Source organism: Cervus canadensis, chromosome 3 (genome assembly GCF_019320065.1).
Source record: "Cervus canadensis isolate Bull #8, Minnesota chromosome 3, ASM1932006v1, whole genome shotgun sequence".
Lineage (NCBI taxonomy): Eukaryota > Metazoa > Chordata > Mammalia > Artiodactyla > Cervidae > Cervus > Cervus canadensis.
Genome location: NC_057388.1, coordinates 48,208,309 through 48,224,526, shown reverse-complemented (window position 1 = coordinate 48,224,526; position 16,218 = coordinate 48,208,309). Strand labels below are relative to the sequence as shown.

General features: G+C 44.7%; 1 protein-coding gene across 1 annotated transcript in view; it reads right to left on the bottom strand.

Moving 5' to 3' along the window:
- Nucleotides 1-8,173: 8,173 nt before the first annotated feature.
- Nucleotides 8,174-16,218, bottom strand: part of WNT2 (Wnt family member 2) — a 43,898-nt gene continuing 35,853 nt past the window's right edge. The window contains exon 5 of the mRNA XM_043463115.1: nucleotides 8,174-9,004. Within this exon, the coding sequence (XP_043319050.1) occupies nucleotides 8,775-9,004 (230 nt within the window). The 3' untranslated portion in view covers nucleotides 8,174-8,774. The remainder of the gene's footprint in view (nucleotides 9,005-16,218) is intronic.

Genomic DNA, 16,218 nt, shown 5'->3' with positions numbered 1-16,218 from the left:
AAATTACTTTGAAACTTACCTAGAAAAAAAGGATAATCGTATCTATATCTAAGGGTGGTTCAAAGGACTAAATCCAACCACGCATGTGGAAGTGCTTGTAAAGTAAGAAGTGAAATATACATGTCCCGTGTAGCCCCCCAGAAGCCTCTGGGTGAGGGAATGTCTGTGTTTCCAGTATGTAGCACTGTGGTTGACTCACCGGAGATGCTCAACACAGACTGATGGAATGAATAATTGTTCTTCCCTGAAGATGATTCAGTGTCTTGCTTACATCACAGTTCAAATCGGTGACATTTCTTTTGTTTTCCCATGAATAAAATGAGGAGTTGGGAATAAATTATGTGCATCGTTCCTTCCAACTGTGGCATTCTGTGATTCCATGAATTTTAGGAGGATTCGTACTGCTCTGCTGAAATCCTATATCCATGTGACAGAGCAACATAATTTTCAGAAACTCTGAAACTTAAAGTTGTTTAATTCTATGTCTACAGTATTCAAACCAGGGGGATCATCTTGACCCAATCAGTCAGCTCAGAAAAACATTGATAAATGAAAATTACCAGTGAATGATGGGTTAATAGCCAGAAGACATATTCAGATTCATTTGTCTGTATAGACAGTCTTCTGAGTAATCCTTACTCCAGTTACTAAACACTGTAGAGGAGGAAAATTTCTCATCTGTGAATCATGAGTCTAATAAAATCTCTAAGGGCTGGTGTAAATACTTTAAAAAACACGAGTGCTTATTATTTCATGAGAGTTGTTGAGAAGATAAGGCATTGTTTATAGTTACGGCAATATATAAGAAAATTAAATCCCTACTCCTTTCTTCTTCTAGCTGTCCTCTTAGGCTGAGAATATTTGTCTTGATTAAGCACAATTCAACAGTGACGACTTAAGAGTTCAAGGCCTTTCATGAAATCTTCATTACTGTTGGAGAAAAATGGTCAAGGGGCAGATGCCAAAGTTTATGTGGGTGGGTAGACTTTTGGAGACTACAATTAAAATTTCTTTTTCTGTATTTCCTGATACTGGTTTGGCTGGTGTGCAACCTCCACCTGTAACATGAAGCCCCTAAACATTTACAGATGGGTTTGCCAAACTCCCCAGCCTCTGCCCAAGTAACCCGTATGAGCAAGCCAGCCAGTGGATACTGGATGCATCTTCATCACTGAAGCATTTGAATTGAGTTTACAGGCAGTAATGTGATTCCTCTCATGCAAGGAACTTAGGAAAGCCTACAGTGCTATTAATATAGGATCGTGTGGACTGCCTGGGGAAATCCAGAGCCTGTGATTCAATTACAGGGGCTTTCACACGGTTAGTCAGTACTCGGAAATTACAAAATCAAGCTGAGTCCAAAAATAGTCTAAATTGTAGATTGATCATGTTGATCAGATTTTACCCATGCTGTATTATCTAAAACTGGATCATGGCATGAAGGAACAGATGAAGAGTTCTTTTGTTCATCCAAGTGGTTCTCATCTGCTCTTTACTTCTGTGTGTAGCCTAGATGTAAATCCAATTTGAACCATGAAAAATTGTCAAGACTTTCCATGTCCTTCCTTCAGCCAATTGTCATCCTACCCAAGTTCTCCAGTCAGCTGGGATCATGCTTCATGTTGTCTATAACCAGTATCTTTCTTCTTCCGCTCTGCCCCACCTCACGCCCAGCACGTGGTAGCCCTTTCCCACCTTCGTTGGCAAATGTTGGACAGCTTTCTGAATGCATTCACTTCACTGAAATATCACCCACGCAAGGTTAGGGTACTTGTAATAGGGACAACTGTGTGTTTTATAATAGGTTCTGTGTGTTTGTGTGTGTACAATGAACAACCTGCAGCTGATACCCACCCTGGTCTTCCACTGAAATTTTTCACTATCTCTTGGCTTGAAACTCAGACTTCCTTCATCTTGCCATGTCCCCTGTTGGACATTACCCTCCTCTGTCCTGAGAAGCTCAAAATTACTCAGCTATCGTATTTTGGGGCTTTTTATTCCTGTGTTGTGAAACTGAGAAGTTCCTAAGAAAATATTCTGCTCCCAGCTTCTAAAACCACATTATTGTTTCCTCTTGCTGACCTTTTATCCTGCCTTTGATTCCTGTCGGCAGAAACCCAGGAGCCCCGTGCTTTCCCACCCTCCCAGGACACAACAGCGTAGGTCTAAGTGACCCACAAGTCTCAGCCTGGCTCATTCTCTCTCTGTGTTGGGAAGTGCTGTGACTACATCCTTTCCCAAATCTCCCTTCCCAGCTGGTCTTAATACTGAGAATTAATCCCATTAAACTAAGACTCCCAAGGAGATGTTCTACCTGACAATGGCAGGAATATGTGTGACTTAATTTTAATAAGAGGACTTAAAATGATGGACAGGGAGGCCTGGCGTGCTGCAATTCATGGGGTTCACAAAGAGTCAAACATGACTGAGCGACTGAACTCAACTGAACTGAAAATGCTAGATCCTCGGTTCTCAACTGGGAGCTGTTTCACTGTCACCTCTCACTACCCCCATCCCCGAGGGCATCTGACAGTGTTTAGAGACCCTGCCAGTTGTCACAGCGGGGAGCAAGGGAGTTGCTCCTGGCTTCCAGAGATTAGAAACCAGGGTTGCTTCTAAAGATTCTCCAATGTACAGGACAGTCCTCTTGTACAAAGGCTTAGATAAAAGGGGAATTTCGTTGACAGTGTCTGGGCAAAAAATATTTGGGGGAAATGCCCTTTGAAAAACACATGCAGACACATGTTTTGTGTTGCCATCTCTTCTTCAGATCATTCAAGTGCGGGAGTTTCTAGAAGGAATGATGGGACTCTAGAGGGACCAGGCGAAGCCCAACTAGGGGGCTGATCACCTTGGGGTGCTTGAAGTACACTCAGTACCTTGCTTAGTGAAAGTGAAAGTGAAGTCACTCAGTCATGTCCGACTCTTTGCGACCCCATGGACTGCAGCCTACCAGGCTCCTTCGTCCATGGGATTTTCCAGTCAAGAGTACTGGAGTGGGATGCCATTGCCTTCTCCTAGTTGCTTAGGTCACCCCAAAACATAGTTCATCAAGGAAGAGAAAATGCACGGGGGGCGGATTTCCCTTGCTGTGGGAGCGTTTATTTCCATTTTCTGAGTTTTGCTGCTTGTATGTTAAGTGGCACACACAATCTGGATGCACAGATTTCAGTGAAGTCATTAGAGATCTTATATGTTTTTAATTAAGCTGAGGGGAAAAAAAAATGTTAGCCAAGAGCAAGCACTGATACAGAGTACAATAACAGAGAGAAGTTGATGGGGCGGGGTCTAGCTGCCATGGAGAAACCTGATAAATGCTCCCAAAGCATGCTGGTACTGAGAGGTGGTGAGCACTTAGATGACAACCCCAGGAGAACACAGGTGAACATCTGGAATAATTTCTTAATCTAGACTATGTCTTACCTGTGAACTCACAAGCTAGTGAGTTCTGTTATCAGTGATACCGTTATCAGTAAGGTATGCCTTCCCTGAAAATCTTTACAAATTGAAAGACACCTGTTAATCAAGTTGTTAAGTGTGATCCTAAAAAAAAGACAAGGGAATAATTTCCATAACTTCTTTTCACCAGAGGGTTTGGCAAGACTATCACGAGTTTAGAATAACAAAGTCAACACTGAAAATTCGCTTTAATATGTTTTGATTTCGCAGAAAATGTAGACTTGTAAATAACAATAGTTCTTTGTAACAGTCTGCCTGACACTTTTATTAGCTTTTGGACGTGGGAGGTTTGGTTAAACAAGAATCTATGTGAATATCAGGGGGGAAAAAAACTAGATCTGGAACAATGATGATTTAGAAAAATAATGATCATGTTGGGCTTTGCAAGCCACCTGTCACCTTGCTGATCCCCAGAAAAATGTAAAGAACATTCTCATGGATGAGTGAAAGTTTTCTCTGCCTAGGTAAGGAGGAGTTAGAATCAGCACGCCTTAGTTGTCAGCTTACACCAGCGGACCGCTTTGCAGAAGGTCAGTGCAGACCTGACAAGAGCAATTTACCGGCTTTGGAACTGGGAGGTCTGTTTGTTGACAGTGCAACTCTTGCTCTTAAGATAAGGAAGCTCAGGTTGAAGTACAGTAAATAGACAAAAGAATGGTTCTGGTCCATTGGATACCTCTCTGAGCCTTTATTTTGAGAGTGGGCAAGAGGGGAGATGAATGTTCTTTAGCTGAGCAAGACATCAGCCCTGGGCCAGCCTTTAATAAATGAGAAGTAATAACAATATCCTGGCCTGAAAATACCATCAAGCCCAAGCACGTGTACAGTCACGTTGGCTGTCCCAGCAGAGAGAGGCCTGCTGTAGGTCTTGTAGAGTCAATGTAAAATTCTTTAAGTTAATAAGGCCAAGAAATGCCGATGTGAAGTTAGATTTTTCTGACTTTAAAGCTACCTTCTTTGAAAAAGAAATATGATACCTGATGTTTTCAAGCTTTGTAATGACTCCTATAAAAAGGCAAGTGGTTGTGACAATTGAAAACATCTCTTGAAATTAACACTGGCAGCTGGGAGCAGAGCTGGACACGAGGTATGGACAGCTGAGCAATGGCCTGAGGCTCAGGGCCTCCAGATGCCTTAGAAGTCAGTGCTGGGAAGGGACAGGGATGCAGCAGCAGCAGGAGGCTGGAGGTTACCCACCAGAGCTGAAAAAGCCACACTCCACCATTGCCAAACTCAGCTGGTCTCTTGACAATAGTTACCTGGCTCTTTCCCTCTCACTTCTCCTCCCATGATCAGGCCATGTGCAGATTAAATTGCCATTTTTGGTGGATCTTCTGGGATGCTGTGTCCAATCTAGTGACACCCATCGTAAGGCAGAGCAGATAGGCAGTGTTCTATGCCAGGGGTGTTTGTACCTCTGCTCCCATCCTGAAGCAACTGTGGTCCAGTAACAGGTCAGGGTCCCCCATCCCTGAGGGGCACAGAGCCAGAGCCAAGTGTGATCATGGCTCCAGGGGTGCTTGTGCTTGAGTTTAAGCCATTTAAGGGGATAAACTTGTCTCTCCTTTTCTTTTCTTTATAATATTTATTTAGCCACTCTGGGTCTTAGCTTTTGGCACGTGGGATCTTTGTTTCAGCATGCGGGATCTTTAGTTCTGGCCTGTGAACTCTTTAGTTGTGATGTGTAGGATCCAGTTCCCTGACCAGAGTTTGAACCTGGGTCCCCTGCACTGGGAACACAGAGTCTTAGCCCCTGGGCCACAGGGAAGTCCCTAACTGGTCTCTTAAGGCAAGGTATTAATGCTTTCAGAGCGACCGTCCAGGAAGCTGTAACTAGAATGCACCTTGACAAAGGGTGTTCACAGAATAAAAAAATCGTTGGCACCACAAAGCAAATGAACAGGCATGATCTTGGGCTTAGAAAACTTCCATTTCTAATAAGATTTTTTATTGAGGGGGAATTCATAAGGGGATTTGACCTGAATGGAGTCTCTCATTGTTTTATTTTGGGTAACCCGTGCCGTATATTCCCTTAAAAGCCTGGATAATCAAGAGTTTAGTATCTTTTAGAGTCATGAAACATTGATCCTTTACCAAGTGCTAGAAAAAATGAGTTTGGAATTATCTTCACCTTTTAAAAAATTTGGAGAATTTCCCCCAAAGAATGGAGATTTTCTCTTTCATAAGTAAAAGCCGGTAAAAATATTTCACTCTCTTTATTTTGCCCTCTACAGTGGCTTCATCTACTGCTGCTTGAGAAGGTTGCCATAGTCTCTGTTACAAATTAGGGCAATTTATGCAGCAAGAGGCAATTTATGAACAAGGGAACATGGACATGCCTTGTCCCCTTGTTCCTTATCATGAAGGATACATTTCAGCAAAAAGAAAGTCGGATCTAAACATGCCATGGATAAACAAACAATGAATGAACATCCCCTCAAGATGTTAAAATTGCTTAGAATCTACTAAGTTAATTCGGAGACAAACTAGTTTCATTTAAGAGATAAAGTGCCTAACTCTCTTGAAGACTTTGAGTATGTTTCTGTTTATAGGAGCATCAGGGTAATGACTGGTATTTCTGTGGATCCCTTTACATCTTTTGGTCTTAGTCTTTCCAGATATAGGCTGAGGGGAGCTAAAATGTCCTCCAAAATCCTTTCCATGTCTAACTATATCCATTGATTTATGACTTCACAATTTATCCAGCAGGAAGAGACGTGCTGATGGTTTGGGGGCCCCTGAGAAAGACTCCGTATCTTTCCACATAAGCATCAGTGTAACTAAGACTAAGTCTCACTGCTCCGCCTCCCAGGAGACCCCCAGGCCCACATTGGAACCATGACACTCCACTCCTTCCCTCTGAATCCATAGAATGAAAAGAAGGAATAGCCACTTTGGAAAAATTAGACGGTAAAGCATCTGCCTACAATGCGGGAGACCAGGGTTTGATCCCTGGGTTGGGAAGATCCTCTGCAGAAGGAAATGGCAACCCACTCCAGTACTCTTGCCTGGAAAATCCCATGGACAGAGGAGCGTGGTAGGCTACATTCCATGGGGTCACAAAGAGTCAGACACGACTGAGCGACTTCACTCTTTTTTAGGATTTGGCAGTGAGGGCAAAGAGATAAATCCTGTCATTTTTGAGAAGGGTGATTGCAGCCATGAAATTAAAAGATGCTTACTCCTTGGAAGAAAAGCTATGACCAACCTAGACAGCATATTAAAAAGCAGAGACATCACTTTGTCAACAAAGGTCCATCTAATCAAGGCTATGGTTTTTCCAGTGGTCATGTATGGATGTGAGAGTTGGACTCTAAAGAAAGCTGAGCGCTGAAGAATTGATGCTTTTGAACTGTGGTGTTGGAGAAGACTCTTGAGAGTCCCTTGGACTGCAAGGAGATCCAACCAGTCCATCCTAAAGCAGATCAGTCCTGGGTGTTCATTGGAAGGGCTGATGTTGAAGCTGAAACTCCAATACTTTGGCCACCTGATGCAAAGAGCTGACTCATTTGAAAAGACCCTGATGCTGGGAAATATTGAGGGCAGGAGGAGAAGGGGACAACAGAGGATGAGATGGCTGGATGGCATCACCGACTCAATGGACATGGGTTTGGGTGGACTCCGGGAGTTGGTGATGGACAGGGAGGCCTGGCGTGCTGTGGTTCATGGGGTCATAAAGTGTTGAACACGACTGAGTGACTGAACTGAAACTGAAGGGACAAATATCATTGTGACAAAGGACTCCATAAAGTTGATATCTGTAAGCTTTGGTCTAAATGTCCTGCTCTAAAGCAAGGATCAAGAACATGAAAACCAAAATATCCAAGGATGAGCAGCATCAGTGATTTGACACAAGATGCCTAAAGGGAATAATCCTGTTAGTTAGCGTAGCTATGTGAAGAGATCACATTTAGATCTAGAACCTAATTGGATAGGGCAGAAGGAGTACCTTCATATATTTCACCTTTCCTTCATCTGATACATTAAGTAGGGCAGGCAGCCTCTCCATTTCCCCTGGATGTCAAGTTTTGGTTTAGGGCAGAAGCCGGCCATAATTTGCTTATTGTTGTTTCCATAATTACAGCTGGGTCTCTTAACTATAGTCTCCAAGTTACAATTTGTTTGCAATATAATACACTAGGGTTACCAACTTCATAAGCAAAGTTACGTGTCATTTGCTTTAGGTTAGGGTATCTTGTCGTCATATAAGCATTAAATGACACAACTAAATATGACAGGTCTTAACAGTGTGCTTGAAGGGAGATGAGTACTAGCTGATGCTCCCTTGTGTGTGTGGCCAACTTTTAGGCACCTGCTTATGGTAGAGGCTGTCTGGGCATGACTTTGCTTTGGAAACCTCTCTGTCAGCATTTTGGTTCCCTGGTCTTATCATTTCAGAAGTGTTCATTCTCAAAGCCATTTCAGTTTCAAAATTCCATGGGCCACAGGCATCACACCAAGTAGGAATTTTATTCCCCACTTTCCCCCTTATCTGTACAGATACATTTTCTAACCTTCCACTCTCTATGCTACTTTCCTCCATCTTCACCCAGTAGTCACAGAATACTGCCAGATCATCAGTCTCCTTTTAAATTCTCTTCAAATCTCATTCCCTAAAAGGTTCTTTGTATTGAGCAAACAATAATGCAAAGCAGTCACTTTCTGAGGCTTTTGCTATTGCACAGATTCCAAACTGTACCAAAGGACAACAGACTCACCTTGTCACATCAGATTTTAATATGGCAACAAATGCCTTGAAATACATGCATTTGAAACCTGAAGTTTATTGAAAGCCATTTTTCTCCAGCCAATTACCGATTGCCCCAGAGGTAGCAGGCTGTGAAAATCACTTCATCAGGCAAAAGCCTTGCTTGGTCTTTTCAAGAATTAAAGTTAAATCAGTGGGGATTGATCCTGCTTTCTTTACTTTACCCTCCAGAGAGAAGTATAGAATTTCTTAACTGTGAACATTTGTTGAAAAACACAGAGGAAGCTCATTTGAGACACTTCTTCTCTCTGGTCATCTGCTTTAGAAAGAGGAAATGTCTAGGGGGCTGGGAACAGTGACCTGGCCCCTCCGCTCCTCTAACAACCTGTTGTGACCAGGAAGAGACTTGTCCCAGGATGCCAGAAGTCAGAGAAAATAGGGCAGACTTAGTGTGCAGCATGTGGCCCCAGTCCTGGGCCCCCAGGGAGGGGGAAGGGGCTTCTGTGTCTCAGGAAGTATCTCCCAGAGAGAACCCAAAGGCCCAGCGTCCTTGCAGATCCAATGAAGTCCTTGTGGGAGGGAAGATGGATGGTAGCCTCCTCTGGGGTCATGTCGGAGCCGCCCAGTCGGGGCTCTTCGGGGCCTTACACGTGTGCACGTCCAGGGCCTCCACGCAGTCCTGGCAGCGCACGGCACAGCACCAGTGGAACTTACACTCGCACTTGGTCTTCCGGGTAATGTGGGAGGTGTCGTAGCCTCTGCCACAGCACATGACTTCGCAGCTGTCCATGCCCCGGGAAGTCAGGTTGCACACACGGCCCGCTGTACCCAGGGAGCCTGGAAGACAAGTCAGGCCATGTTACTGAATTGGCGGGGGTGGAATACAGCATGCTTCTGAAGGAAGGGTTCCGAGATCATCCTCCAGGACTGGGCCCTGATGCCACCTCACCACAGCCCAGGGCTGGACCACGCAGCATGTGTCAGCCTCAGGGGCAGTGGTAGCGGCGGCCACATCCAGGAAGGATGGACATGAAGCCCTAGGGCTCTTCTGGGCATCCTGACTCCAGCACTCCCACTGTAAGTTGAATGAACTTTTCTGCTTACACTTACCCAGCCTTGGACTGATGGGTCACTGAATGGCCAAGGCCAGATCAGAATGAAAGAAGGACCTGTTCTGATCCTCCCTCTCCTGACCTTAAACTGCACTAAGGAAGCAGTGGCCAAAGTTAGCTCTCTTGGAATCTGTCATGGTATGGAACTCTTGCAAGGGAGGAGATTCTGCCTCCCTGGACCTGATTACACTGGCTTATAAGAAAGATTAGAGAGCTCTGCTTGCTGAAGGGGATGTGTGGGCACCATTTGTGTAAGGCCTTGAGGAGGGAGCCATACTCAGCCTGGTTTATCTTTTGTGCTTTGGTCTAGTGGGCCATTGAGATGTGTGTGAGACACCTGGTTGAAGACAGGATTCTAGGTCTTTGATAAACAAAACTGGCGTTGCCAAAAATGGCAATTCATATTTACGTATTTGTTTCTCCAAGAATTTCAAAGATAGGAAGCCTCTTAATTGTTCTTTTCCTGGGGAAGCACTCAGAATTCTTTTACAAGAGTGTTATCAGATAGCAGAACCAAGTGTAGTGGACATTTTTAGAGGCTGCTCAGCTTATAGTGATCCTTTGTGCACAGAGCAGGGAGCCTGGCAGCAATAGTAAACGACATGACTCTTCTCTCTTAGCGGCAGGTGACTGGGCCAGGGGTGGGCACTGACTTGAACTGGGCCACTCAGGTAGATTTCCCTGAGGATTTGTGCTTCTGATGGAGACAGTACAAACTCCAAGTATAAACTCAGTAGCCGTTGGCAGCTGTGTACCATGATGTGGTCTGTGGATGAGAAGACATCACAGAGACAAGACGAGACAGATGTCCAGAGACAGTGAGGACAAGACATGGAATGAGAATGCTGCCCAGATGCTGGACTGTTTTCTGGACATTTCTCTCTGAGGTCTGGCTGCATTCCAACATTTGGATTCCTAGACACCCTGTATCCTTATAATAAATTTCCCCTTTTAGCTTAAACCACTCAAGTTTCTATTACTTGTGATTGACAATCCTAAATAATCTACAAACCTAGAGAAGCTAAACTCTTTACTGAAAAACTAAAAAAAAAACACAAAACTTTTATCAGGATGAAAAAGACAGTGACTTCATTTTCCGTTTCTCCATTATTTAACTAGGAATTTCTCCCTCTTTATAACTCCTCCAGTGCCTCGTGACTCTGTTTATCACATTCCACCCTGTGTTCCAATTATCTATATAAATGTCATGTTGCCCTGACTGTCAAGGATGACCAGGGAAGCAGCCAGGTTCAAGCAGGGCACGGGGTCAAGAAGAAGAGGAGGAGGGGCAGGACTTGCTCTGCGTGATCAGGCCACGACCGCAGGAAGACAGGCAGGGGAATTTCATAAGGACAGGAAGGATGGCAAAGGGCTGGGGTCAGGGTGGCGGGTGGGTCAGCCAGGGATGGCTCGGGGCCTACCTCCTGCTGAAGAAGCAAAGGGTTAGAAGAGACAGCAGCTGGGCCCAGATTCGGGGCAACCATCAGGACAGTACTCAGAATTACTGTGCAGAAAGGACTCACTGCCACATGCTGCCTCTTAACAGCATACCCATTTATTTAATTCAGTAAATATTTAGTGAATGCAAATGTGTAAGACATTGTGCAACTACTTGGGGTTTTGGTGGTGATGATGAGGAAATAAAATAATTAGGATTTTAGTTCAGTTCTGATTCTCAGGAAACTCATAATACAAGGAAGAGATAAATATGTAAAGAGGTATTTCCACTGCTTCAAGATAACTGCTGCATTTGCTGAAGACTTTCTATAGCCAACGGTAGGGTTTTGTGAAAATAGCACTGTAAAGCTCAAGACAATAGAGTGAGGTTATTTAGGGCTTGGACAGATCAGGGTTCAAATCCTAGCTTTACCATGTATGACAGTGTGACCTTGGGTAAATTAAGTAAGATAAATTTACTTAATCTCATTAAGCTTCAGTTTCCTCCCATGCAAAATTGGGATAAAAACAGTTCCTTCCTCAGGGGCTGTGGTGAGGATGGAATGAGATTATGCCTGGAGATGCCTGGCATAATAACTGCTCAATAAATGTTAACCATTCATTTGCTTGGGCTCAGATGGTAAAGAAATTCCCTGCAATGCAGGAGACTTGGGTTCAATTCCTGGATTGGGAAGATCCCTGGAGAAGGGAATGCCTACCCATTCCAGTATTCTTGCCTGGAGAATCCCATGGACAGAGGAGCCTGGCAGGCTACAGTCCATGGGATCACAAAGAGTAAGACACAGCTGAGTGACTAACACTTCACTTCATTCATTCACTTAACAGGTGTTTAACGAAAGTGCCTACTCTGTGCTAGGCCTAGTTCTGGGAGCTTGAGCTGTGTCAATGAACAAAACAAAGATCCTGCCTGCTTTGAGGAGTTTATGTTCTAGGGAGAGTGCATGAAGCATATTATCATAATGATATTTATTAATATTAATAGTAGCAAACAGGATCAGAAAAGGAACTGTTAATGGTTTTGTAGAGGAGGTGGCATTAGATATAAGACATGAAGGATGAATAGAAGATTGAAGGGAGAATGGGGTGACAGGCCCTTGTGGCAGGAGAGAACCTCCCAGTAGAAACTCGGAGGTCAAGTACATAAGAGACTGTGGATTCAACGTGACTGAGGCAGAGGTTGCGTGTTAGGCAACGAGCGCGGAAAGGGAGGTTGGAGCAACAGGTCAGAGAGTCTTCCTGCTTTGCTGCAATTGGGACTTTATTCCGTGGTGGGCGGTGAGCCAGTCCAGATTTTTATTCAGAGAAAAATATGTCAAAATGATAAATCTGAAAGAGTGGCTTGGGGCAGGGTGGTATCTTGAGTCCTTTGGATTAGTCCAGGCAAGATATAATGAGTGGAGGCAGAAGACAAAGGCATGAGGTGTTAAAGAGGAAGGATCACTAGGTCTTGGTGACTCACTGGATTAAAGGATGAGTTGTAGCGGGTGATAATGTGTCAAGTAGGAAAAGACTGAAAACTATTCATTTGGTTCAATAATAAGGGAGGTAATGAGTGTCCTTTAATGAGAGCAGCCTCAGTGGGACAATATGGGTGGATGCAGTGGGCTGAAGAGTAAACAGGAGCAAAGGCCAGGTGGTGACTAAGAGCAGGCAGTTTTTGAGAAGTTTTTGAGAAGCTTGATGATGAAGTGAATGAAAAAGCATAGGTGAAAGGAGTGATGTGGCTGGGACTTCCCCGGTGGACCGCTGGCTAAGACTCTGTGCTGCCAATGCAGGGGGCCTGGGGACGAGACCCCACGTGCTGCAACTAAGAGCTTGTGCGCCACGACTAAAGATCCCACATGGCACAACCAAGACCCAGTGCAGCCGAAGAGTACATTTAAAAAAAGAAAAATAGTAATAAAAAAAGAAGTGATGAGGCTGAAGGTGGAACTTCAAGGTGATTTCAGGCCATTAAGTTGATTGGCAGTTTGTTGTGTAGCAGGATATCTCTGATACACTGTGTGTAGGTGTTCGTTATATAAAGTACAAAAATGGGGAAAACTATGCTATTAGAAGTCAGGGTAGTGATGTCTTTTGGTGGGGTGTAGGGAAAAGACGTGCAAAGGAGACTTCCAGAATACTATTCTCTTCAAGTTCCGGATCTGGGCACATGTTATTAATACCCAGAGGTGCTTCTTTGAGAATTCACTGGGCTGTCCACGTGGGATACATGCACTTTGCTGTATGAGAAAAAGAAGAGAAGGGGGAAGAGGAAGGAGCGGCTGAGGCCACAGGTGCAAAGACTTGGAAATGTGTGAGGAGCAGAAAAGTGTTCACTTCGGTGAGAAGCTAGTGCTCAAACGGGGCAGTGGCAGGAGGTGAGCTGGTCAGGTGGGCAGAAGCCTGGGAAAGGCCTTGTGTCTCAGGTTCAGGGATTTACATGTTAGCCAAGGGCAGTGGGGTGCTCCCTAAAAGGGTGACGTGATCTGATTTGCGTTTCAGGAGAATCACTAGGGGTGAGTGGATTGCAGGGGCCAGGGTGAAGGCCAGCAGACAAGTTAGAAACCAATGAAACTCTGGGCAGGACACGACACGGCTTGGATGGAGACAGTGGTGGTGGGAATGGGAGAGGCTAACAGACTCGAGAGACGCTGAGGAGGAGCATCTCAGGATGTGCTGGCTGACGGGACCAACAGGTGAGAGGATGCGACTGAGAAGTGCTGCCGGGCTTCTGACAGGAGTGCTTGGGTTTACATGGGGACATTCTCGGAGGTGGGGAACACCTGGGAAGGGCAGGCTTTGAGGAAAGATAACGGGCTTAGTTTGCAGCATGTGGAGTTGGCTGTGAATGTGGGCCATCCAGGTAGGAATGGTCACTGAAAATCCTCTTGGGACTCAGGAGAGAGGTCAGGATGGAGACACAGATTAGGACATCTTTTGTGGAATTGGCAACTGAAGCCTGGGGTGTGAATGAGACCCTGAGCAGGTGTGAAAAGTGTTCTCACCTGCCATCTCAGAGGAGACTCAGAATTTTTACCTTTTTTGTGTTTTGTTCATAAGCCCTGCACACTGATAAACATTCCTCACTTCCTCTGATATGCTGTTATCAGAATATAAATCCATGACAGTGCAGTTCGAATTCTTTACCCACTTTGGGGTTGTGGGGCACAAGGGCCAGGGCAGGGAGACAAAATGTCTCCTTCCTGAATCAGGCTGTGGGCCTTTTACTGACATCACACTCAGTGGTCGTCCCCTGGTGGCTGGCGAGCGTAAGGAGGTCTACACTGGTGGTCTAGCTCAGCCTTGAGTAATGGCCCTGGTGGGTTTTGTCCCCCAAATGCAGCAACTGGACTAGACTCCATCTGGACAGACGGCTACTCAGTGAAGGAATCTCCACATCATCCAAACTCTGAGAGGAGCAGATAGAGCGATGGCCACTGGCAAGAGCTTAACTCGGAAGTGGTTTCAGAAAAAGAGACAGACTCTGGCGCTGAGTTGTCTCAGCAGTTCAGTGTTCAGCTACAGAATGCTGGAAAACACTACGACTCTGAACAGAAGGTTGAGAGTCACTGATGTGAGAGTGCTGTGAGCTCGCAGCCCGGAGCGGCCACAGCCCTTCTGAGGGATGAGCAGCACCAGGACGGGCCAGCTGAGAGAAAGGATGAGGCTGCCTAGGAACAGACTACCAACCGGCTCTGCTTTGGGCTTTGGATCTCATTAGATCTGAAGACAGACTGTAGGGAGGAAGGGAAGTTCTGACACTTGCTGTAATTTGGGCAGAAGATATGATTGGAGGACATCACCAACTCAATGGACGTAAGTTTGAGCAAACTTCAGGAGAGAGTGAAGGACAGGGAAACCTGGAGTGCTACAGTCCATGGGGTGGCAAAGTCAGACATGATTTAGTGACTGAGTAACAACAGAGCTATTTCATCAAAACCCTGAAGAGAGTGTTGGCCAGAGTGCAGAAGCTATATAAAACTTGTTGGTATTGCTTTCCTGTATCAAAATTCGAATAAGGACTTAGTATTATTGACAGCAGTAGACCTCTACTGTCTTCGGGACCTCCCGTTACCCTTTCAAGACAGAAAACATCACCATCACCATCATTCTTAAAAAGAATCAAGACTATGCATTTGTGCATGTGTGTGTGGGAGAGAGAGTGAGCTCATGTGTATGAGAAGGAGTCACTGAGTTATATGATCTGACTCCTTGTTTAGTTCTGAATATTTGGGACATGTATTTTAGATCTTTTATTCTAAATAATATACCAACTTATTAAATAATGAGTCACTTATTACATGATCTGATGACCCCCACCTGGGCCACAAATAAAACCAGCTACACTACCAGATTTAAGCCCCAAAGGGCCAGTTTTTACATTTTCAAAGCCAGATAGAGCTGAAGTTCATCCATCCTTTCTTTTCTCCTCTCTTTTACCCCTCTTCTTCTGTCTTTTTTTTTCCCCCTCTACATTTTTTCTTATCCTCTTTATCTTCTTTTTGTTCATAACTGGGGCCAATATTTATGGAGCACTTATACAGGCCAGGTCCTGTGATAAGCCTTTGCCTGCATTATCTCATTTAATACTCATAAGCACTTATAAAGTAGGTACTATTATCATCACTGTTTTGGAAATCAGGAAAGAGAAGGTCAGGGAGATTAAGTGATCACATGGCAAGCAGGTGGCAGGGTCAGAATTTGGAGAAGGCATATCCAAGCCCAGAGATGGAGGTCTTGACCTTGTGATTGGGCCTCGTGTCCCACCGGAAAATAGGAAACAAGCCCAGAAAGCTGGCTCATGTGTGACAGTATGTGATCAGTTCTTCTACCTATTTCCTGCTCTCTCCCTACATTATTTTATCAACTGAAGAACTTGCAAAGGTCCTGACACGTAGCTCCTTTAGAGGGGAACTTTTTCTCCAGCACATGATATGTCATCAACAATTATAAGACATATAAAGTTATGTAAGAAAGTAAACAAGGCTGGTTAGCATGGTGCTTATGGCTTATACTGCATTCTTCCTTTATAATATTCCTGTTGAATTCCTGTCACCTTTTTGAGGAACTAGACAGACTGAATATTTTGTAATAGCAGGGTATATATCTCTAAAACATGTGTGCCCTCAAGGTCTTTCTAATGTACGTCACTCATGTGACTGAAACTCTGGAAGGAGCCTCTCTAAGCTGAATTCTCTGGTTTAGAAAAGCCTGTATCATCAATTGGGCTTCCCCGGTGGGTCAATGGTAAAAAATCCACCTTCGATACAGGAGACGCAGGAGACACAGGTTTGATCTCTGGGTCCAGAAGATCCCCTGGAGGAGGACATGACAACCCACTCCAGTATTCTTGCCTGGAGAATGCCATAGACAAAGGAGTCTGGCAGGCTACACTCCAGAGACATGACTGAGGTGACTGAGCACAAGAGAGCATACATGGCATCAATTTGCATCTCACTAAAAATGAAATGGCATCACTTGATCACTTACCTAACTCTT